Below are 24,157 nucleotides of genomic sequence, written 5' to 3' on the forward strand. Positions count from 1 at the left end.
CTGGGGGAAGACATTAGACTTTGAAGCATCACCAGGTCAGCTGGCTTCTTTGGCCCCAGGTAGAAAACAAACAAATAGCAATCAAATGGAGCAGGTTGGAAGAGCACTTGAAGCCCATCTCATCCACTGGCTCCAATAAAGGTGGGATAAAGCTGGCCCCTGGGGACATTTGTCCTTGTCCAGAGACACAGGGGTGAGAGGGATATTGGAATCTGGTGGGTATAGGCCAGAGATGCTGTGCAGACTCACAGTGCACAGGACAGCCCCGATCCCAGCAAAGTCTCTTCAGGCCCCAGAGTCAACATCCCTGAGACTGAGGCGCCCTGCTTTGGCCTAACTGCACCCTATACCTGCCTGCAGAGATCTTCCACACCTCTGGCCTCAGGCCAGGGAGCACACGCCTTGTAGTCATATCCGTTTCTGTCCCCAAACTGCTCTGCTGCCCAGGAGATTCTTTCCTTGAAGGGGCAGTCCATTCTTATGTCCTTCCTTAATTTGATTCTTCTTACATAAAGAACACTCTCAGTGTGGATGGCTGTTCGGCTCAGGAGACCTCTCTAAGCCACCTCTTCATCTCCAGGCTACATACACCCTGGGCTCTCTCCCTGCTGATCTGCTTCTTTGTTATTGTCTTTACTTGCTTTTTGTTCATTGGCCTTGGGTCATTTATAAGGACCCAGGCATTCTCCCCTGCCTGGGTGCTGTTGAGTTTATCTCTGTCTTTTCTAAGTTGAGATAGCCCCAGCATCTGAGTTTGGTCTCCAGGAACTGGCTCTACTCATCTCAGGGCACCGAAGGGCAGTCAACTCCCACTTTCTTCATTGGTGACTCTGATCAAAGTGGCTTAAATTCGTGCTAACGTTTTTACACCTGTGCTACCCTGTGACTTGTTTAACCACCTGTTAAACCTCCTCTTAAACGGCCTGTTGGTCAGGCCCTAAGAATGTGTCTGTGACTTGCAGGAGCCTGGGTCTGAACAGACTCAGGGCAGTGTTAAAGTAACTCGGAACAGACATGCAGTCAGAAGGACATGGTCTGACCTTTCCATTTTGCTTGTGACTTTGAGCAAGTTAATTACCTCACTTGGCCTTTTTTCCTCTTCAGTAAGTGGAATAACATTAGTAAATACGTCCTATGAGTATATATAGAGGAAGGGAAAAGCAGTGTGTTCGATACCTAGACAGGCCTCATGAATTATCAGCTTGGAATCAAGTGCAATGCTAATGACTCTCTGAGCTCCTGGGTAGAGACTCCATCCCATCGTCATGCGAGTTCTTCCTGGTCACTTGCAGCTTATTTATGGAGTTGCGCGGGGCCTGTGGTTTCAGCTCTGTCACAAGGCCTCCATTGGCCCAGGAGCATCAAGGACTGCAATGGACAGCTGTTGGGGGCTGTGGGCGGCTGCTCCCTTGACTCCAGTGCCTTGCCTCACCTCCTCACCTGTGGAGGAAGGAAAAGCTTCTCTCTTGACTCAGTCCTAGAAGACACTCCTCCAGTTTTCTCACATGCTCGGGCTCAGCACAGCTCACAGAGCCTGAGGGACTGGAGGTCAGTGCTGGTCCTCCTGAGGTCCACTGTATCTGGTGTTATTTTTAGAGGAGACTCAAGCTCCCTTTATAAGCAAAGGTACTGCTGGGTCTTTCCTTCCAGTTGATTACCTCTGAGCATCCGGTGCACACCTGTCATGACGTGTCAGAACAAAGGTGGGGGCCTGCACGAAACCGCTCAGACCCATTGGCCATGCGCTCCGGGTCCATTCTTGCTTTTGCTCAATCAGTCATCCACCTCAATAAGCACACTGTGCAGCTTCTACTCTTGCCAGGCCTACTTGGGTGTCGGGGCTGGAAAGACGGAGTCGTGGCAGCTCCTGTCCTTGGAGTAGAAATGTGACTGAAGGTGCAGGTTCTGAAGTGGATCAGCACAGTAAGCTCAGTGCTGCAGTTGGTGGAGCATCGAGAGAGGAAGGGAAAGACAGCCAGGAGGCTGTGGCATTGAGAGGAGCAGTGAGGGAGTTGGGCATCTTGGTCACCTGAAGTGTGGGTGTGGTGTCCCTGACAGAGCATGAGTCCCAGATCTGCCGTGTAGCTTTAGCTCCTTCACTTGCTGATCATGAAGAAAATGATTCCTACCAGGCAGAGTTGTGCAGATTTTAAGATGAGCATGCCCTGTGTTTGGCCTGTGGACCATTGGACCACAGCAGGGAAAACCTCATCACTAATATGAGCCACTTGCATGTTTTCCAGGTTAAGGGACGTGGCCGGGGCACCAATGATCAGCAGCCGCACACTCGGCCTGCACTTCCACCCCCGGAGAGGTCTGCACCACCAGGTCCCTGTCATGTTCGACTACTTCCACCTGTCAGTGATCTCCGTGACCGTTCACGCTGCCCTGGTGGCTCTGCAGCAGCCCCTGATCAGGTATGAAGTTAGAGGTGGCCCCGAGTCATGGAGAGTCACCTCCCATCACAGGTGTGGCTGGAGGCATGGAGCTTGCCCAGAGAGGTCAGTTCCGAGCAGAGAAGCTGCCTCCAGGCTGTGGGTGTAGGTTTGGGCCTCACTAAGAGACACAGAAGAGCTAGAGGAGCCGTGTGGAGGGACCACCAGGAGGCAGAGGGGCACAGGGTGGAGTCCAGGGGCTAAAAATCTGCCAACTGTGGCTCCCACCAGGGAAGGCCTGGAGTCTTCACCTGCCTCACTTTTATCTGTCTTATTTGACAAGTCATCTTATGTCCTGAGTCCCATGAGCTTCATCTCTAAGGCAGGAGTGCTAACGGGTGCCATCTACATGCGTTGCAGTGACTCCCAGATGACAGGGCCAGCCACGTGGCAAGAGTTCCATGCTCTCTCTCCTCCTTGGTGGCTATTTGTTCAAAGGCGGGTGACCAGGTGTACGATTGCTCCTTCGCTGTTCCTCTTCAGTGGCTTTCCTGGGACAGCCTCCAAGTTCCCGGGGAGCACTAAGGCAGAGCAGAGACAAAGCTGACCATAGCAAGTTCACTGTGCTGCACATGACCTCTTTGAACGCCCCAGCATGGCTGACCATGGGCCTCTAAATCATCTCACAATATCTCACGTGCATGTAGACTAAAGGTGCAAATGTGTACGATGAGCTATTTAGGGGTAGAATCTTGTAACACAGATTTTTGGAAAGGGAATTGTCCCAATTTCCTTTTCCTGGATGGTTTCTCAGTGCCAAGAGTAAGTGGGGCTCACAGGGAATGTGAGGTGGATTCTGAGAGGAAAAAGTGAATCACTTTTTGGAGGGTTTGCAGTAGTGTGGGCTTTGGGCACAGAGGGCAATCGTGCCTGGGAGCTAAAGTCAGAGCACATGGCAGAACCCAAGAGAATAGGGAATTGAGGGGTGCCGACAGCTGGTGAGCAGCAGCCCCCAAGCCTGGGGCCACATGGCCCACAGTGCTCTGCTGAGAAGCCCTTAACCTTGACTGAGCTGTTTGATAGGAGCTGTGCTCTGAAGATTAAGGAGGCACTTGGGTCAGGGAGTCTGTGGGGCTGTTCGTTCTCCTTGCACCATGAGCACTTGCTGAGCACCTGGTGTGCTAGAGAAGGCATCAGGTTCTGCCCTGCACATCCTACTGTGGGATCCTCAGGGTCCTCGAAACAGACCTTTCCTTCAAGGAGCTCACTCGCAGAGGAGCCGGCCAATCTGCATGTGTGGAAATATAATATGGTATGCGTTGTTGTAGTGGAGCTTGGTGGAAATTGTTCTAGGATTTATCATCTTAGGAACACAGGGACACAGACCTGGCCTTGGAAAATCGCTGGAAAAGTAGGCTCCAGAAGCAGCAGAGTGTTGCTGTTCTGTGAAGCAAGTTCCCCAGCCCTGAAGTTGCTTTGAGGATTGGCAGATGGGGCCTGGTGCAGAGTTCAGGGTCATCTCTGTGTCAGTGAGGTGAGACCGGTGTCCTGAGATCAGCCGTTGTGCCGAAGGCAGGTGACAGCCTGGGGGAGGAAGGGCAGAGCTCTCTCTGTGATTCCAGCTCCTCAAGAGTGGGTCATCCTCCTCAGATGCCGTCACCGCCATCTCATTGTCCAGTCTACCACTTAGTTCCTGGGGGTCCCTAGGCAGGTGACCTAAACTCCCTCAACACCTGTTTCAACATATAAACAATGATGAATAAGGAATTTCTTTCAGATGGAGGTGAGATTGAGCCAACAGAGAAGATGGGGATGCCATGGAACAAGTAGAGGGCCTCCCCCTTGGGGAAAATGTCCTTGGCTCAGGGCTTGGTTTGCTGTGCTTGAACCACTCACAGCTTGAACCTGGAAGCTCTGAGATGAGCAGATCAGACTCCCCAAACCCAGAAGGTGCAGAGCCTGGCAGAGATCCCCATAAGCAGTGAGTCCCGATTCAGAGTGACGCCAGTTAAACTGAGGGGTGTGCCCAGTATCCAGAGAGCCCCTGTAGGGTAGGGTTAAAAGTAAGGGCTTTAGGGTCAGAAGGGCCAGGTGGCAATCCTGAGTGCCTGCTTGCCAGTAGTGTTGATTTGAGCACGTGGGAAAGAGAGTATATATACAGCCCTTGGCCAAGCATCCAGTAGGTTAACTGTTACTGAGCATCAACCACATTCCAAGCTCTGATCTAGACCAAATGAATACGGGCTTAATAACTGGCAGGTGACTTTGAGAGTGGCAAGAAGCAGTTCTGCTTGAAACCCAGAGGAAAGCTTTGCAGAAGAAATGGGCTTGGTGTTCCGTGTGGTGGTGAGATGGATTCAGGAGGGTGAATTAGAGCCAGATTTTAACAGTGTGATTAGAGACATGCTAAGGAATTGAAAGTCCAGTTACTCTGTAAAGTAACCTGAAGGTTTGAGCAGAGCAGCCTGGTAGAGCTGTGTTTTGTAGAGATCCCTCTGGCTGGCTGGAGAGAGGTTCCATCAAGAGGGGGCAGGAGCAAAGACAGACTGCGGGAATGTTCACATCACCTTAAGTGGCAGTGCGAGCAGGGCTTTCCCTCTGTGCCGCTGGCAGCCCTGATGGTATTCTAATGAGGACTGGGCATCTGTGGACTCTTGGTAGAAAATCTACCCCCGTCAGGAATGGTGTCTGCCAGGTTTGCCTTGAGGACCTTCCGGAGAAGGACGCAGATAAATCCACAGTGGGAGCTCATACTTCTCCGGAGATGAAGGTAAAAATAGGACTGTCTTCCATTCCCTGGATTTTGCAGGAAGAATTTCTATCTTGGCTCATGGTAGCTGAGAACAAAGGGAACCCTTTAAGATTGTGGGAAATACCTGTCAAATAGGACAAGCACTAGCTTTTCTAGAAAAGCAATTTTAAACAGCATCAGTCAGATCCAATAAGTATGAAGGAGGTGTGAAATTAAAACTTAACCTCAAAAGACCCTTAACCTTCAATGAGAGACTGAAGAAAATAATTCAAGTTTTAACCCTCAAATGGGGCAGGTGGACTTCTTCTGAGGTGTTCCCATCCTTCACAAAGACAAAACAAGGGCAACACTTAAATGAATACTGTTTTGCTATATGCACACCTATAGGTACATCTATTCTACTTTTCTTCTGGAAAGTTCCTTCCACCCATCTTCTAGCTGAATGGGAAACTTGCCTCAACTCTCAACTCAAATCAGAATCATGCTAATATTACATTAGACAGCCGTGCCTCCATACAGGGTGGGGCTTGTTTCCAGGACCCCCACAGATACCAAAACCCATGGATGTTCAATGCCAGTATATAAAATGGTGTGATTTGCACACAGCCTACACACATCTTCCAGAAACTTTTAGTCATCTCTGGATCACCTTCAATGTCTAATAGAATGTAAATGCTGTGTGGAGCGTTGATATGCTGTATTGTGTAGGGAATGGTTATAAGGAAAGTGTCTGTACATGTTCAGTTTAGATGCTATTTTTTTTTTTCTGAATATTTTCAATCCTTGAGTGGTCAAGTCTGTGGAACTGGAGGGCATGAAAGGGGGATTATAATAGTCCTGCCTTTAGACACGACTGGTATGGATACGCAGATAGAACTAGGCTGATGGTTGCATCATCATTAAGAGTTACTGACTTTTTGTGGATCTTCACTATTGGCTAGACGCTGTGCTTAAAGCCACCTTGGCTGATCTCAGGGAGTCCTGGCAGTGACTCTGCGGTTCCAGTGTGATCATCAACCCTTCTGACTCATGGAGAGACAAGGCAGAGGAGGTTAAATCTGACCCTGGCACATAGTGTGCTGGTGATGCTTCTGGGACTTGTCCCCTGGCAGATAGGCTTTATGGCCAGCTGCTCATTTAGACACATGTATTAGGCAGCAAGTCCCTGCCTGAACATCCATCCTGGTCACCCAGTGTGTTTCAAGAACTACCTTTCCCTGCTTGCAGGCCTCAATGTAGCTCCACTGCATTCTCCAGGGACTGGTTTGCCCACCTCCCTCCCTTTCTCTATACCATTAGTGAGGTGAGCACCACCTCAACTGCCTGGCACATGGTGTGAGACTATTCAGATTTGAATAAGTGGATTAAGCCAAAATAGAATGTCAACTTTTTTCTCTGTCAGTATTTTGAGTGGGAACGTAGGTCTCTTGGGGGAAACCCTGCATGATTCTTTTGAGCACCTATGATAAAGATGATGCCACCTGCTTATCACGAAGACCCTCTGCCCTCATAGACCTGCAGTCTCCCTGTGCAGTGTTTATCACACGGACGATAAGAAATAATGCAGTGTTAAGGTATCTAGTAGGTGAGATCTGAAGGCAGACCTGCATCAGTACATTAATTGATGAACGTCACAAAGGACAAGGTAGGTGAGGCGATCCCAAAGGCTAGCTAGTAAGATGAGGAGCAACGATCACCCTGCCTCCCTCCCTTCTTGATTCTAGAGTTGATCAGACCCACCACACCACGACAGTTGATCTCCACAGGGAATCAGAGTGGGCCAGGTCTGTGTTTGTCGGCTGAGCAGATTACAGTCCTGCTAGCTACCATGGACTCAGGGAGGGCTCTATCAATGGCACTGTCTTGGACACTGACTGTTCCCTTGCTTGGCTCAAGGAGGTGGATATTCTTTTATATTCTTCTACCAAAGAGCAGGCAAAGCCTCAGGAGGAGGCTCACTTCAGGTGACAGCACTGGGGAGCCGTGTGAGCAGGGCTGCCCTTCTGCCCCTGGCCAGGCGCCTGTCCACCTGCTGCTCGGGGTGGTGTGGCCTAGACCTCAGTCTCCCTCAGCTGGCATGCTCATGGCATCTCAGGCAGGCATTTCTTTGCTAGTTTCTGGATGTGTGTCATCTATGGCTGCCAAGTATACATGCCAGTTGACCCCTTTGTCCTCACAACATCCCCAAATGTCCTGTCCAGACCCTGTGAGGGGGGGATCTCCTTCTAAGTGACCTGCCTGTGGGCTCCCAGCAGTGCCCCTCAAGGGTGCTGAGTTAAGGCCACCATCACCTTCTTTACCTGAGGTTTCTCCTTCACTGTGTTCCTTTTAGTTTTGCTCGTCCGGGAAGAGGCTCCTGGCTTGGTAAAGGCGGCCCAGACGTGGGAACAGAACAGTCCATCATTTCTCTGGAGAACTTGGTCTTTGGAGCTGGATATTGCAAGCCGACTTCCTCAGAGGTAAGGTCAGCCCTGGGGCCATGGACCTGTACCTGCCAACTGTGTTCGCAGAGTGTGTGTTCTGTGAGAATCCTGCATCTTTCAAAGTCCTCCTAGAGATGCTTTGCTCTGCTGATCCCTTCCCCTGGCTGTCCATCCATCCTCCTCTTTATTACTGCAACATTTATTAGACACATCCTCATGCCAAGCCCTGTGGTGGGCTCAGGTGATATGGCCCTCAGAAGGTACCATTATGCATTGCCCCTTGGAGAGAGAGGTCTCTGGAGGCCAGGCTGCTGTGTGGTGAGGGGCTTCTCTCAGATGGTGTGTGGACGCTGAAAGGCTCTTGGCGTTGAGTCATGCCTGGCCTCAAAGGCTGGCTCCATCCTTCATTTCTTCATTCTTTGAGTGTAACTTTCCCCAGCTGTGGAGTGGAACCAGGAAGAGGTAGTCTGTCATGGAGGATCAGGTGTGCCAACACTGCCATGAGCGTGAAGTCCTCAGCACCATTCCTGGTGCTCAGTGGTCACTCAATCATTATGCATCTCCCGTCCTTTCCCTTGCTCCTTCTCTCCCAGAAACATCTGCTACTACTTTCCTGTGATGTGCAGGGTTTGGCTGCAAATGTACGACTATCCATATTTCTCCTGAGCTGGTATGTGATGTGTTTCTATTAGTGATCTGCTCAGAAATAACCAGCTTTTATTATTCAGGATTGTCAGGAAAAACAGGACCCATAGGACCATTCCTTGTTTTGCATAAGAACTAAAAAATCACAGATCAAGGAGAGTGAGAGAGAGAACATGCTCTCTCACTGACTCTCTCTCATTTGTTCTATTCAGACCTTCAGTGAATTAGATAAGCACAGTATACAGTGGTGAGGGCAATCTGTTTTACTCAGTCTACCAGTTCGCATGTTAATCGCATTCAGAAGCATCCTCACAGTCATCCAGAACAATGTTTCACCAAATTTCTGGGCACCCATGACCTAGACAAGTTGACATATGGAATTAATGATCTCATGGCCCGTGGCATGAGCGTGAAAGGCCTTCTAAGCTCGGCCACTTCCCAGGAGTGCTCTATCCTCCTGTGCAGATGGACTCTATGCTCAGACTGTCCTGAGTAACAGCACCATGTTGGCTCACTCACCTCCAACATCACCTCTCCCAGCTCTGAGACCTGGCTGGGAGATCAGCCTACAGCATTTGCCCATTGCAGATCCACGTGGCTCTGGCTGCTGTGTCCAGTGTTCTCAAGATCCTGAGAAGCAGAGAGAAGGGCTACCAAGGTCTTCCTGAGGGACAGGGAAGTAGAAGCAGCACAGGACTTGGTGTGCTGTGGAGCAGATGTTAGAGCCACATAGGATCAGTTTGCAGGTGAATCCCATAATGTATAGATGCAGGACCTCGGGTGACCACTGATATTCCAGAACCTGGTGTCCCCAGCATCAACACAGGGTCACCGAGTGACTGAGGAACTGACTAGAAAGCAGTGAGCCTACCAGCATGGAGGGGGCTCTCTTTACTACATCACACACATGAGAGGGCTCCCCACCTGGGATAGGCCACAAGGAGAAGCCTGATCTTCCTGTCTACACCCTGAAGGTCTACAGCAGAATGTCCAGGCCGAGGTGTAGCCCTAGTTGTCCCCCAGTTTCCCTGCCGCTGGGGCACTGATGGCCGACTCTGTGGGACCAGTTGCTCTGCAAAGATCCTCAGGCCTTGGCTGAAGTGTTGTGAATATATCACAGTTTAAGTTTTCCCTGCAACCAGTCCTACCCCACCAGTAACACGTGCTGTACCCTAGAGCTCTCTAGCAGGCCTCCCACCTAAAGTCTTCAGCTCAGACTGCTTTCTAGGGAACATGGCCTGGGATATCAGTGACCCAATAGTCACAGCTCAATTGGAAACATTTTAAACACTTGCTTCCCAAGTTGAGGTCCTTAGTCGGTTCCACAAAAGCAGATGAAAACGATACGATCAGCCCTTTTCCCTGAAGGCCCTCTGCTCCCTGCACGTGCTCAGGGCCTGCTCAGAGGTCAGCACTGCATGAGGCACTCGGACTTCCTAGGATGAACACCTTCTCCCCAGGGCTGTAGAAGTCTCAGTCTCCTTCCCTGGGGCTCAGAGTGGTGGGAATAGAGACCATCTCATTAGCTGACCATCCCCAGGGCCAAGCACCAGGCCTGGGACTGGCTTCTTCTAAAGGAAGCACCTGTCTAATTCCCCCAGCGGAGGATGCGATCTGTGCTTGAGCAAGGGGGGACGAGTGAATGGCACAAGTGTATGGTCACAGTCATGTGGAGAACTGGACAGTCTAGTCTGTGGGCCACTCAGACCCATCCTGGCTGTGTATGGTAGCAGACGTGATCCTAATGGGAAGGAGCTGAAGGGTGATGAACATCTCCATGGACATCTGAGGGCCTTGTGCAGCTGCCCTGGGTGATGGAGGGCACCCTAGGGCTGGCATGTGATGCACATTGTGGGTGGTTTCAGCCCACTGAACTCTTACAGATGACATGTCTGAGCATGGCCTCGTCCAGTCTTCAACTTGGACACTGTCTTAATATGGTTCAGAGAAGATTCTGGGGCAGATGCCAGCTATGATCAGTGCTGTGGGACTTTGGGAGCTAATTCATTCCTGCGGAAACTCAGTTTTCTCAACTGTGAAATGGAATAATGTCTTTTCTTCAGAGAAGATTTCAGAGTTAACATGTGTAAAAACATTACAGAAATAGCTGTGTGTGGTAGCCCACGCCTGTAATCTCAGCAGCTCGGGAGGCTAAGGCAGGAGGATAGTGAGTTCAAAGCCAGCCTCGGCAAAAGCGAGATGCTAAGCAACTCAGTGAGACCCTGTCTCTAAATTAAATACAAAATACGCTGGGGAAGTGGCTCAGTGGTTGAGTGCCCCTGAGTTCAATCCCTGGTACCTCCCCAAAATATAAAGAAAAGAAAAGAAAACAACAACAAAATACATTACAGAAATAGACTTACCAGGCTCCAAATACAGTACAGATATGGTATAGTAGTGTTGTTGTTTCCTATTCTTGGCTCTTTCTGGGGATGTGTGTCAAAGCTGACAGGACTGTCTTTTGTAAGAGTCAGGTAGAATGGCTTATTTGTGGGTGCTTGGCATTGAATTTGCCCATGGAACTTAGCTCAATGGGTTATTTTCAGGACTTGGTTCTTTTCCTGAGCACTTTCCATCTGGGTCCCCTCCAACTATAATTCAGTGCTGTGCGCCCACCCTGAGCCTTCCCACCTGGCAAAGGCTGCCAAGCAGAGAATGAAATCCACCCCGCACTCCCCTGGGAGCCATGCACCAAATCTCCGAGAAGCCCAGAGCATTAGCAAATAGCGCTGGAATCTGCACAGATTGCAGCCTCCGCTGGAGGATTAGACAGGGGCTTCCTTCAGAAGAAGCCAGTCCCAGCAGAGGTGTTTGCAAAACTAGTTTTGCAGCAAAACGTGCTGATTGGCAAGGCATCATGAGAGGTGATGATGCTGTGCCCCTCTGGTTAGCACAGACCTTCTCCTGATGGCTGCTCTTTGCTGCTGCACCCTCTGTGTTAAACCCTTTGTGTTCAGAGTTGCTGGAGCAGGGCTCCTGTTCCTCCCACCTCCAGCTGTCAGCTTTGCACCAGAGGAAGCACTGACCCTCTCTGCCTCACAGCGTATCTGCCAATGCGGATACTCATGCAGGCCTTGAAGGGTTGAGAGAAGATTAAGTGGAGTCACCTTATAAGGGCCTTGAGAACATAGACCCTGGCACAAAAATTCCCAAGAAATGCTCTGCTGATATTGTTTCCTTATTATTTATCCATATAATTAAATAAACTCTTACTGCAACAGCCCCAGCCCCAGTGTGGTCTTGTGGGCAGGACCTTGAATCAAGCATCTTAAATGCCGTTTTGTTCTTGGCTTCTGCGTTAGCTTGCTGTGTGAGCTCCAGCCCCTTGCCCTCTCTGACTCTCAGTTTTCCAAGGTGTAGAAAGAGAGCTGGATGGAATCTTCCAGGAGCCTCCTCCTGCTCTTTGCTGCTTTTACTGAAATCCCCCTGGAACTGCTATGTACAGCTTGGGCAGTTGGTCCACAGCAGCAGACCCCAGAGGATGTCATGCTCCCCACCACTGTGTGCGTGTGTGTGTGTGTGTGTGTGTGTGTGTGTGTGTGAGAGAGAGAGAGAGAGAGAGAGAGAGAGAGAGAGAGAGAGAGAGAGAGAATCAATCTCCAGTTAAAGCTACAGTTTTAATTCAGGGAGTGTGATGCCATCTCTTTCCACCCCCATAGGGAGAAAGATATTTATTTTTAAGATTTAGCTCATGCAGTTGTAGAGGCTGGCAAGTCCAGAATCTTTGGGGTAGGCTGGTAGGCAGGAGACCCAGGAAAGAGCTGCTTTCAAATCCAAAGGCGTTCTACTGGCAAAATTCCTCCTGCTTTGGGGGAGGTCAGTCTTCCTTCTACCAGGGCCTGTGACTGCGATAAGGCCCACCTATATTGTGGGAGTTCATCTGCTTTATTCAAAGTCTGATGACTTCAGTGTTAATCTTCTACCAAATGTCCTCAGAGAAACACTTGAAATGTTTGGCCAAATAGCAGGGTATCACAGCTGGGCCAAGTTAACACACAGCCACCCACACATATGATAAATCCCCTGTTCTGACAGGCCCTTATTGGAGATCCAGAGTCCAGTGACAGGTCAGGAGAATCCCATTCTCCCTGCAGGGTCTGAAGTAAGTAAGGTTCCACTGTGCAGAGGGAGGCATGGCCCCTGGTGCAGAGGCACCACTAGGGGAGCCCTGGGAAGGGCCAAGAAGAGCATGAGCTAATGCTAATCCCCCATGGGGTGCTGCAGAGCCGTGGGGAGGAGTGGGCCCTGGGATCCAGAGTGAGACAACGTAATGATTAGAAGATCAGATCTTACAAGGGTGCAAAGTTTGATGATGATCATTTTGGAGCACACCTTTGAATGCCTCCTCTCCCTCAAGGTCCCTGCTAAGCTATCTGTGCATATGGACTCCTTTGGTTCACACAGTGACCTTTGTGTTCCTTCTGCGGATGGGGAACTGGAGTCACAGAGAGGCTGGGTCAGGTCTCTGCAGGCACACAACTGAGGGGGACCAAGCTGGTGGCCTGACCTGGGGAATGTGATGCAATCTCCCAACCCCAGTCATTGGCTGCCAGGTTAATGGAGAACCTGATAAAAGATGAGCCCATCTCTCCAGCCTCTGAGACCCTAAGGCAGGGCAGGCATCATCTCCTGTGTGCCACTGACTAGTGCGGCTAGAGCTGACCCTGAAGTGAAATCCCCTGTCCTCTGCTCGACTTGGAAGGCTTTTTCCCACACACAGGAGTAAACATCATTGACATAGTTCACGGTCACTCTTCTGAGGTCATTTTCCTTTTATGTTGAACTGCAGAAAATTGCAGAACAATAACGTTCTGGAGGGAATAATGCTCGTGCCCTGCTTACCTGGTGAGCTTAGCGTAGTCTCACAAAGCCCCTTCCATTCCGAGCCCTGTGTCACGATGGCCCATGCCCCATTGCCAGGAGGGTGCCTGTGGTGGGACAGGCCCAGGAGGGAAACTGAGGGACAGGGCTGACTCCCAGGCAGGAATGTCCCCTCTCCCAGGAGTGATCTCCTTTTTACCCTTTTACCCCTGTTTTGTGGGTTCAGAGTCCTTTGCCCTTGCTTGGGATAGATGTTAGCCTGTTATTGTGTATCCTGGATCCCTCCCATGAGGTCTTGAGTGGCACAGGTAAGACACACACTTCCATGTGCCTGTTAAACATGTCACTGTGTGGCTTCTGGCCTGTGACATCTCTGAAAGTAGAGACACCATCATTACTTCCTTCACTAATGGGTGATAAGCAAGCATCAGCTGTGTCTGGGACCCAGGATGTAGCAGTATCGGGAAGACCTGAATCCTGGAGCCTGGGGGGGCAGAGGGGCAGAGGGGCTGGCACAGGCAGGCCTCCCTTGGCGATGGATGCCACAGAGGTGGGAGGGATGCACTTGCTTCCCCTTCACCTGGGGACTCACCATAGCCACTTAGCATCAGGCACAAGAGTCACAATGCCCAGGGAACAACAGTTTTAGGGGCTAAGAGAATATTTTAATGTTTTTTCACTCATGAGACAAAAGACAAATATGATCCAACCTAATCTACATATCCTTACACCAACCCTTTTAAAAGAAGCTTTTAAAATATATTTGTTTTATGGATGAAGAAGCCCACCAAGATCAAAGTACCTGGGACCCAGGAGAGTCACAATTCAGGCCTGGGAGAGGATTATCACTCCTCATTATTGACTCCTGTTTGTAGAAATAACCATCAGCCTTGATGGTTTCACCAAGGTAGGGAGATGTGAACCTGGAACTCGGTCCCCTATCTGGCCCTAGGTTCTGACATGGCTCCTGGCATGGCATGACCAGGGAGAGCACTGCTTGAGCGTTCCTGTGTGGAGGAGGCGGTTGAGTGTAAGATATGTACTGTTTGAAATTTGTGAAAAACATGTTTCATGGTTGGCACCCAGGGAAGGTCAGGGGTCATAGGAGGATGTCCTTCAGGGTCATCGTGGCAGGACTGCTTTCATTGGTAAGGCTGGATGATATTCCATTTTATCCGTGATGTGTGTCACCTTTACCCATCTTTTGATGAGCACCGAGGTCATTTTCATGTCTTGAATATTGTGAATGATGTGGCAATAAACTTGGGAGTACAGAGATCTCCTTGAAATATTCACTGAAATCATTTTTGGATATATACTCAGAAGAGGTGTTACTGGCCAGGTGCAGTGGCATATACCGGTAATCCCAGTGGCTCACTACGCCAAGGTAAGAGGATCACAATTTCAAAGTCAGCCTTAGCAAGTTAGTGAGACCCTAATAAACTTAGCGACTTAGTGATACTCTGTCCTCTGTCTCTAACACACACACACACACACACACACACACACACATATATGGTACTCACTACCCCCAAAAAAGAGGAGGTGTTGCTGGATCACACACTAGTTCTTAGTTTTTTTTTTTTTTTTGAGGAACCTCTGTATTATTTCTGATAGTAGCTGCACCAACTTAGAGCCCCACCAACAGTGCCCAGGATTCCAGACGCTTCGCGTTCTTGGTCACACTTAGTATCTTTTTCTTTTCTTCCCTTCCATCTCTCTTCTTTGTGCCCAGCTAACAGCCCTGCCACACGTGGGGTCCAAGGTGGTTTATTAATTCCATTATGATTAGTGGCGTTGGGCATCTTTCCGTTGCAGGCCATTTGTGTGTATCCACTTTGGAGCAAGGTCTGTTTAGTTCCTTGGCCCACCTTCAGAATCTATTAAGCGGTAGGAGCTCCTCCTGGGTTTTGGATAGTCACTCGCTGTCAGGTATGTGGCCGGCAGGTGCCGTCCCCGCTCCACAGGTTCCTCTGGCTCTGGCGACTGTCGCCCTTGCTGTGCAGACAGTGCTAGCTGGCTGTGATCCCGTTTGACTGTGTTTGCTTCTGTTGCTTGTGCATTCAAGGTCACATCCAAGAAACTTCCTCCACGATGAGTGTCACAGAGCTTTCCTCACGTTTTCTTCAGGCAGTTTTGCAGCTTGGGTCTTATGTGTAGTTCTGTAAGCCACTTCAGACCTGCTTTTGTGTGTGGTGTGGGATCTGAGTCCAGTACGATTCCTTTGCTTGTGCATATCCAGTTTTGCAGTCATTATTTGTTGAAGAAACTATTCTTTCCAAATGGTGTGTTCCTGGTACCCCATCAAAAAATCATTCGACTGTATAGGAGCAGTTTTATTCCTTGGCTTTTTACTATTTTAAAAATCACGTTATTGAGGTTTGATTCTTGGGAAAAGAGCTATCCATGTGCTACACATACCGAATGTGTGCACATTAATGATTTTGGCGGGGCTTGCCATTCTGCACAGTTGGTCTCCTGTCTGTCTGTGCCAATACCATGCTGTTCTAGCTACTGCCGCTGTGGAATGTACTTTGAAATTCGCAGGTGTGATGTTTTCAGCTTTGCAGGTCACGGGCGATTAAGGCAGTTTTCAGTAATGAAAAAGGTGATACATAAATAAGCAGTACACTTTTGCATGAGAAGCCTATTTTCACTGATTTATGTGGCTCTTTAGGAAATGACCTGTGGAATTATGTTGAATTCTTATGGAAATTAATGGGAACTACTATAGATTCAAAGACCACCACAGCCTGTGCACCATATAGAAACTTGCTATTGATTTTGTAGGATTTTATTAAATCACAATCACTTTAATGAGAAAATTTAAACCATTTATTGTAATGGGAAAAGCACCATAGTGCTTGCCATCTTATTTCTTAAAATCTAACAAAAATGATTAAATATAAAGCTTTTTTAAATCTAACATTTTTTTTCTTTAAATAACTTGTGTTTTAATGCTTTTCTGGTAGTGTCTATTTTTCAAATTCTTTGACACTTCTGGTAAGAAGACTTAATTTGAGATCTACCATTTTAACACGACCTTAACTGCCCAGAAGGTGCTAGGTGAAGACTCAGTGCTGAGCAGCCGGTCATGGCTGGCCCGGTCCACCTTGCAGAAGTGAAACTTCAGTCCTTGAGCAGCAGCGTCCACTCGCCCCAGCCCTCCTGCCCCAGCAGTCACATAGTGGCAGAACCAGGTAGTGTCCCTTGTTGTGGGGCTGGCTTAGGTCACTCCACATAATCCCACGATTCACAGGATCCACAGGATGCCCCTAAAAGCCCAAGGAATCTTGAAAATGGGGACCCTATAAACCAGATTAACCACACACAGGTTATCTGATTCTTCTTCTTAATGCTTGGAAGCAAGTGAGGAGTGGGGCAGAGACAAGGTGCAAAGCTGTTGCCCTGGCCCGAGAGTGGTGAAGTGGATCTGGTAGTTTTCTGTCAAGGGCTGCGAGCTTTCTAATAAGGACAGTTGGCAAACCTGATTCACAATGAAGTGTGAATGGCTGAAAGCTCCTTTTGGATGGATGACCCTCATTAGGCATTTACATCTTCTGACCTCTCCCATCACCCTGTCCGCCTGAAGAGCGCCTCTGTCCTTCAGAACCCACTGTGGTCACCCCCTCTTGGGGAGGCTTTTTGGAAAGCCGAGGCACTCTTTGATACTCCATCTGCTCTCCGTGATGCTTCTGCAGTCTCCGCTGAGCCTGCTGACTGCTCCCTGTGCTGCACCTGGGAGCATCCCTGGAGGATGTGATTATGCCTTTCAATATTCCCCATGAAGTCGCCTGGAGGGGGTTTTCTCTCCTTTCCTGGGGTGAGCCAGCACCGCTCGCTCAAGGCAGCAAACGGATGACAAGCTTGGTCACAACCAGAGTTTTAATCAGAAAATGGATGAGGGGTGCTGGGAGTGAGACAGCGAGTTTTCCTGCCACGTACATTGTCCTGTGTGGATGTTGCAACAGGAAGTGGGAATCAAGAGTAGGGACCAAAAGAGCCAGAGTCTGCTTGGAGGGCCTGGAAGAGGTGGCCTCTGGGGAAAGTCCTCCATCTCATGCCATCTCAGCCAGGGCACTCGGAGAACCGTCTCTGTCATGGACTTGCTCAATAACCAGTATGCATGACGTCAGCAGAGAAGGAGGCCGGCAGAGGAGAAAACCCAGAGATTCCAGAGCCAGCTGTCCCTGCGTGAAGGCTGCCCACAGCATCTCCCTCAGGTTTGAGCCTTCTTTGTCCAAGCACTGATGGAGCCATCTATCCTGCGCCGTGTGCCACAACTCAGGAATTTAGCTGGAAGCAAAAAAAGAAAAGGAGTTTTCTGGCTCCTTTCCTCCTGTTGCCAGGGAGGAAAGGAGCCAGAAAACTCAAGTTCTTACCTAATACTCATTGTCCTGAGCACAGAGCTGTGACTACAGGGAACTGTCTGCTCTGCGAGACACAGGGGAGCACCTCAGGAAGAAGAATTAGGCTGTAGCCTGGAGAATGAGTGAGAAGTGTCTAAGTGAAGGAGGGGCTGGGCGGTCACATACGACAGCAAGGATCCTGGCAGAGCAGAGGAGCAGGGGCTGAAATCCTGCCCAGTCTGCATGACCAAACTGTGCATCAATAGGGCTGGGTCCGCTGAGGAGGGACCCTGGTTTCCAATCCATCCACCTGAGAGGGAAACCTCTTTCTGGCTAGTACAAAGACAAACTGTGGGTTTGCTGGGACTCTGGAGGAGGGAGAGTGAGGCCAAGAGATCCCTGAAGCAAAGGAGAAAGAGGTGGAGGACGCACAGGCAGCGGGGCCAGGCCCTCATGACCAGGAGGGTGAGGGAAGGACAGGAGGCTGCTGTGGTGGACAGGAGCTGCCTCCTGCAGGACCCTGAAGTCTGGGCACCATAGATAGGAGGACGGCTGACCCTGGGGCTCCCGTGACAGCCAGGTACAGCTCAGCAGCCAGATTCCAGCAGCCTCTTCTCCACGCGGTCTTACAGGGCTCCAGTCGCCATCCCACACACAGGTGTTTGTGACAATGGCTCAACGAGGAGTCCACTTAGAAGCTGGCAAAGAGGGGCTGCCTGAGGACAGGATGGTTCTTCTCCACACGGGTGCTTGGGTGGACAGAGAGGAGAGCACGGGATTGACTGTCATTTCAGACTGGGACTGTGCTGTGTTCTAAGCCTGCATAAGGGGGCAGGTGGGAATCTGGGAAGTGGTTCACCACATACCTTCCCTGTATGTGGAGACAGCGTGCTGCACAGGTGTGCGTGCTGTCCCTGTAGGCTCAGTGTTGTGCAGATCTGCAAATACTCCATGAGCACAGAAGTTTCACTGCTGGTGGCTTTGTGGGAACCAGAGTCTCTCTTCCTGCTGAAGGCAGTACCTAGTCCTGATTTTGAATGGAAAGCTGGTTCTCCATGTGGTTCTTCTCGCCCCCCAGCTGTAGAGTGCTCCCAGGGTGTGTTTGGTGGCAAAGGAGAGGGCCTTTTCTATTTAACAAGGTCTCAGTGGAAGGGACACCAATGAGGGAGGCAGGATTTTGAGGTTCCCAAACCCTGTTCCTGTGTTTCTGTGCCGTGTGGTTGCAGCAAGGAGCTCGACATGCAGAAGGGGCATTGACTGCTGAGCCTTGGAATTGGGGTAGGCAGGAGGGACACTGGTGAGACAGTCCCCAGGTCCATCCACTCCTATACCTGAGAACCACGTCTCCAGACACATATTCAATTAGGTTTGAGCTGTGGGACCAGATTCTGGCAAATAATGAGGGCCAAGTGACACAAGCCTCTCCCAGTCCATGCTTGATCCTCTGGTCTCTCTTTCCCTTTACTAGACCTCAGGAGTCATGTATTTCTGTTGGTAGTTGCAGAAAGGAAGAGAGCCTGGCCTGGAGATACCACTGGGGAGATCCGCTCATGAAATGCACAGACCTGGGTTAGACTTTGCAAAAAAACAGAAGGAAAAACAAATAAAAACAACAACAACAACAACAAAAAAAAACAACTCTTGCATTAAGTTTTCACCTTCTCCATACCTTATGATGGGGTTTAAATTTCAACACACAAACCAAGCACAGTGAGAGTGACGTGGACCCCACCCCACTGCCTACCCTCTCACTTGGCTGCAGTCCACTGCCATTTCTTTTCGTTTCTTCTCTTCTTTTTATTTATTTATTGTGTGTGTGTACCAGGGTTAGAACCCAGGGGTGCATAGCACTGGGCCACATCCCCAATCCTTTCTATATTTTATTTTGAGACAGGGTCTTGATAAGTTGCTTAGGGCCCTGCTAAGTTGCTGAGGCTGGCTTTGAACTTGCAATCCTCCTGCCTCAGCCTCCTGAGCTGCTGGGATAACAGGTGTACGGCACCATACCTAAGAGGCTAGGAGGCAGAAAAATCAGAGAAATTAGCCAAATGTAAGAACTTTTCATGTGTTTAATAAAATATGGAAGAAGCCAGAAACAAATAGATTGAGGGTTACTTAGTGTTTTAGTAAATTATACAAAGAGACCACCAGCTTGGAACTATAAAAACTTTTGACTCTTTGAAGCTGATGAGCTTTCAGTGCTACAGATCTAGAGATGGGTTTTGAAGGCTGTGGTGTTCTTGGGTTGGTACTTGACACTACAACAGAATGTCTGAGATACCTGTAGAGGTAAAGAGGCTATTTTGGTTCATGATTTTAGAGTTTCCAGTGCATGATCAGTTGGACCCATTGTTTTTAGACCCCTGGCGGAGGGATTGCTGGGCAGCCCCCCAAAAGATTGCATTAACTACTGCCCATCCTAGAGTAGGCCAGGAGAGTAAGAAAAATCACAACGAGGAGTCTCCTGGCAGGGGGATCCAGGGGACACAATGACATGAGTCTAGGTTGTGGACCAAGAAGTCCTACCAGCACCGAATTTGTGTATAACCAAGAGACCTGCTGTGGTTTGTTGTAGTTTGAGGGGGTTCCCCAAGGGTTTGTGTGTTGAAATTTAAACTCCATCATAAGGTTTAGAGAAGGTGGAAACTTAATCTTTCTATGGAGTTTAGGTGGCTTTGGGGACATGGTTAGGACCAGATAAAGTCCTTTCCCCTGTTCAAATCCTGGTGGCTTTATAAGAAGAGGGACATAAGAGGCACAGACACCCATGTGCTTCTTTCTCCTGCCCTGTGATCCCTTATGGGCTCCACAGCAATGAGGCCTTCACCAGATGTTGTCCTTGACCTGGGATCTCCAGAACCATGAGCCCAGATGGACCTCTTTTCTCTAACATCACCAGGGTGTGGGGTGCTGCTCTTGGTAGCAGAGCAATGCAGCCCTTCCAAGTCTGGCTGGAGGCCTTGGCTTTGCCCAGCTCCGGGGCAGCCCTGCTGTGTGCCAGAGCTGCTGCTGCTGGCTCCCTTCATTTCCCCTTCTCCAGTTATGCACTTCTCTTCTACTCTCATGCTGGGAAGGGCAGTGAAGTCTGCTGGATATAAAAGAGTCACATACCAAATCATGTCGAGACTGCTGACCCTGGGAACCATGCAGTCCAATGTGATTCAGAGAAGGCCTGAGCTGAAGGCTGCTCCCCTTGCACGAGGGCCTCTGGGTCTGGGAGAAGAGGGGCGTAGGAGGCAATGAGAACAGCCACGGTGGCAGAGTGTCACATATTCATGCACACTTGAAGGCACATTTCCCAGCCTCCCATGCAGTCGTCTTGGGATCCTATATCTGGGCCTCAGCTTAAATATGTAAGTCTTTCCCCTTTAAATACATAAGGTTTTGCCTGAGGATCCAGGCTTCCTACCCCCTTCTGTGAAGGGTGGCACCATCTCAAGATGGAAGGCTCCTGCAGTCCTGGTCCCCCCTTTTCCTAAAACTGCCCATGAAGGCTGCTGATCCCTGTTGGTCTTTGCCACAGTGACAACTCAGAGTGCACAATGTCACATACCAAGTGCTCAGGGAATATCTGTCAATGCAGCATCCTCTAGCTCCCTTTGACAGTAACTGAGGCCATCTGGGAACAGGTACCCTACATGAAAGGACCATACTTAGGAAAGGCTGGAAGTCTTATGTGAAAAACCAGATTTTTCTGGGGTGTGGTTTTGAGGTTTACTGTGCCTGGAGGGGCTTGGTGGAAAATGAGCTCGGTCATGGGAGTCTCCAGTGCCAGGACCACACGCCCTTTGATGTGGTTTTTTCCTGACTCAGTTTCTAGCAGGCCCCCTGCAGGAATAGAAGGACATAGCAGGGGTAGAGCATGAAGGGAGCAATGACACGAGGCTATGACTGTGACCCTCAAATGCCTCCCCAATAATGAAAACACCTCGTGGTTATTTGGTGTCAGGGTCACCCATGTCTGCGTGAGTGTGGTGGGCATGTGTGTGTGTATGTGTGTGTGTGCGTGTGTGTGTGTGTGTTCATTTAGGTCACACAGCTGTTTGCTGGAGGATAAATTAAGCCCTACATGAGTAGCTGTGTTCAGGTTTGAAGCCAGTCAGCAGACTCTCAAGTCAGTACACAGTTATTTTCTAGAGGCCCCTCCGCTCCATCCTCAGTCCAACAACTTCCTGGGATCACAAAGGGCACTTGCTGCCATGGGAGGGCTGCAGAAATTCCTGGGAGCCAAGGGGACCTCAGGACCTGCATTGTGGGCAGCACTTACAAGCCTGGAAGTTCCTTCCCTCCCTCCACCTCTTCCTAGGTCTCTTGCTGGCCTTAGGTCACATGCAACTTCCATCAGTGATGAGATGGCTCAGGGAAGTCTCTTGCTCAGCTGAGCTGGTGGAACCCACCTCAGCAAACCCAGGTCTACCCTCACCAACCCACGTCTGTCAAGCTCCATGGCCTGCAGCCCCTCAGTATCTTCTCTAACATAGACATAGATCTGAGAGGTCCAACAAATTTTTACCTCTTAGTAGCAAATGGCAGCTTTATGGTAATTCGTTAGAACATGAGACTAGGCCACAGGCAGAGAGTGCCATCCCTTGGGGTTGCCTGGAAGTTAGGGGTAATGAAAAATTATTAACCAGAAATGGATATCAGAATCTCTGGGGAGTCTTTTAAAAAATACTATGCATATTTTGTTCATTTCCTTAAAGAATCTCATTCATCCTGGCTAATGGGAAAGTTGAATAGAAATACATATTTTTAAAACCTTCCCTCTGATTCTGAGTTGTACCTCCACTTGAAGTCTCCTGGAATGGTCAGAAGGTACAGATTTAGGAGTTGAACATGTGTGTTCACACCTTGAATCTGTCACTCCAGTTCTCAATCTCATCTCCTGAACCTTTCTGAGCTGGAGATGATGTGCACATAAAGTGCCCACTTAGGTTCAGCGCTCAGTAGCGTCCAAGGCTCTCCTGGAGATGTTTTCCTATGTCCATGAAAAAGGCTGCAGATGTTGTAACGCGTAAGCTTCTGTATATGCTATTAGGTTTTGCTGCTTGCAGGATTAAGGATTTATTACAGAGACATGACAATGAGGAGTTATTTTTCACAGGGTATATGCAAGATGAACACATCCTAGAGATCTGCTGTAAAATGTAGTGCCTATAGTTAACACGGGGAGATGTGTGTATGTCAATTGTGCCTTATAGAGCTGTTAAAAATGACAAATTGAGAAAAACAATAGGTGATAGGATTCTTATAGGATGGCTAAGGTAGGAGAAATAGAATGAAGTGAGAAATTCTGGATCCACGAGGGGTGCTTGCACAGCTAGAGAGGGGCGTGATCGTGTGTGTCTGTGCCAGTGTGCCCCTGTCAGCTGCCTGGGCTGCCCTTGCGTTGCAGGTTCACTTTGCATTTCCTTCCCTCTTTCCTTCACTTCCAAACAGCTGACTTTCCCCCTATTACTCAGAACAAGTCTCAAAGAAGGGAACTGTCCAAAGATGGGCATCTCTATGTGAGCAGGGATTTTAGCCACGGCCACATCAGAGGTCACTGGACATCCTAGGAGTCTGCTGTGTTCTGATCCATTGTGGGCCTGACAAATGGGGCCACATCTATATGACCAGGTCTCATAGGTGTTTCCGTTCATCACAGTATCACTGGGACTTATTGTAGTGTTCAGTGCAAAATGAGTGCTCAGTGTTTGTTTGCAGAATAAATGAAAAATCTCTCTCTCTCTCTCTCTCTCTCTCTCTCTCTATATATATATATATATATATATATATATATATATATATATATTTTTTTTTTCCCCTCTTTCACACACAAACACACACATGCTTACACACACATCAAATGTAGCACCTGAGGGCTGAAAAATTTTTAACACATTTCTGCAACAATAGTACCCAATGCTTTCAGCAACATCTCTGAAATTGCAGAAGTCTAAATGAATGGAGTCGTGGCCACCTCTACCCCACATCTGGGTCCTGGGTATCTCTGCACTTTGACCCTTCCTCACTCTTTTGCAGGCTGCCTCTCTGCCAGAGGCACCCTCCAGCATCTTCCGTCTGGCTAATTCCCATTTCTCCTTCTAAACTCCACACCAGTACTCTTTCCTCCAAAATCCAACTGAACTTCCCATGTCTCCTCTGGCTCCTGGCTATGTTAGGAGGCTCTTCATTGGAATCTAAATTGTTCTTGCTCATTCCTGTCATCACAACCATTGTATTTCAGTGTTATGCTTATTTTCTTGGCAATGGCTCACTAGATTTTGAGCTCCTAGGCCAGGGCAGTTGGGGGAAGCACCTTCTTCTTCACTGCATTCCCCACCAGCAGGGATCCTGCAAACAGACCTGGGTGAATAACCATCGCCATGTGGCTCTCCATTCTTTCCTGTTGAACCCCACGGGGACCAGCTGAGAGGCACATCATACCCACATTTTGGACACATGATATTTGAGGCTCAGAGACGTGAATAAACTGGTCAAGGTGACACAAGTAGAAAGGCTTCAGAGGAGAACTGGGAGTGGCAGACTCTAGCCAACCCCTGCACACACATCCTGGAGCCTGCGCATGGAAAGGCGCAGTCTGTGTGGGGACCCTGAGTCCCGTGGCCTCCCACTCAGCCAAGCCTTGTTCCTACCATTCTCCCCCCTCCCTGCTGTATGGCAGAAGTGCTCCTGAACCCGTGTGTACTCAGAACTGTCCCAAATGGCAATACACACACCATCATTTAAGAGAAACTGTTCCTTGAACAGTTAGTGATTTATCACGAGTTGCTGAAAGCAGACTTTTAA

General features: G+C 49.3%; 1 protein-coding gene across 1 annotated transcript in view; it reads left to right on the top strand.

Annotated features, from left to right (window-relative positions):
* The window catches only part of Fam135b (family with sequence similarity 135 member B), a 297,392-nt gene that overhangs the window by 196,964 nt on the left and 76,271 nt on the right, over nucleotides 1-24,157 (top strand). The window contains exons 6-7 of the mRNA XM_046449180.2: nucleotides 2,244-2,417; nucleotides 7,460-7,586. Coding sequence (XP_046305136.1) covers nucleotides 2,244-2,417; nucleotides 7,460-7,586 — 301 coding nt within the window. The remainder of the gene's footprint in view (nucleotides 1-2,243; nucleotides 2,418-7,459; nucleotides 7,587-24,157) is intronic.

This window comes from Marmota monax, unplaced genomic scaffold, assembly GCF_021218885.2.
Source record: "Marmota monax isolate L192 unplaced genomic scaffold, Marmota_monax_Labrador192_F-V1.1 WCK01_AAM20220418_F8-fsc00073, whole genome shotgun sequence".
Lineage (NCBI taxonomy): Eukaryota > Metazoa > Chordata > Mammalia > Rodentia > Sciuridae > Marmota > Marmota monax.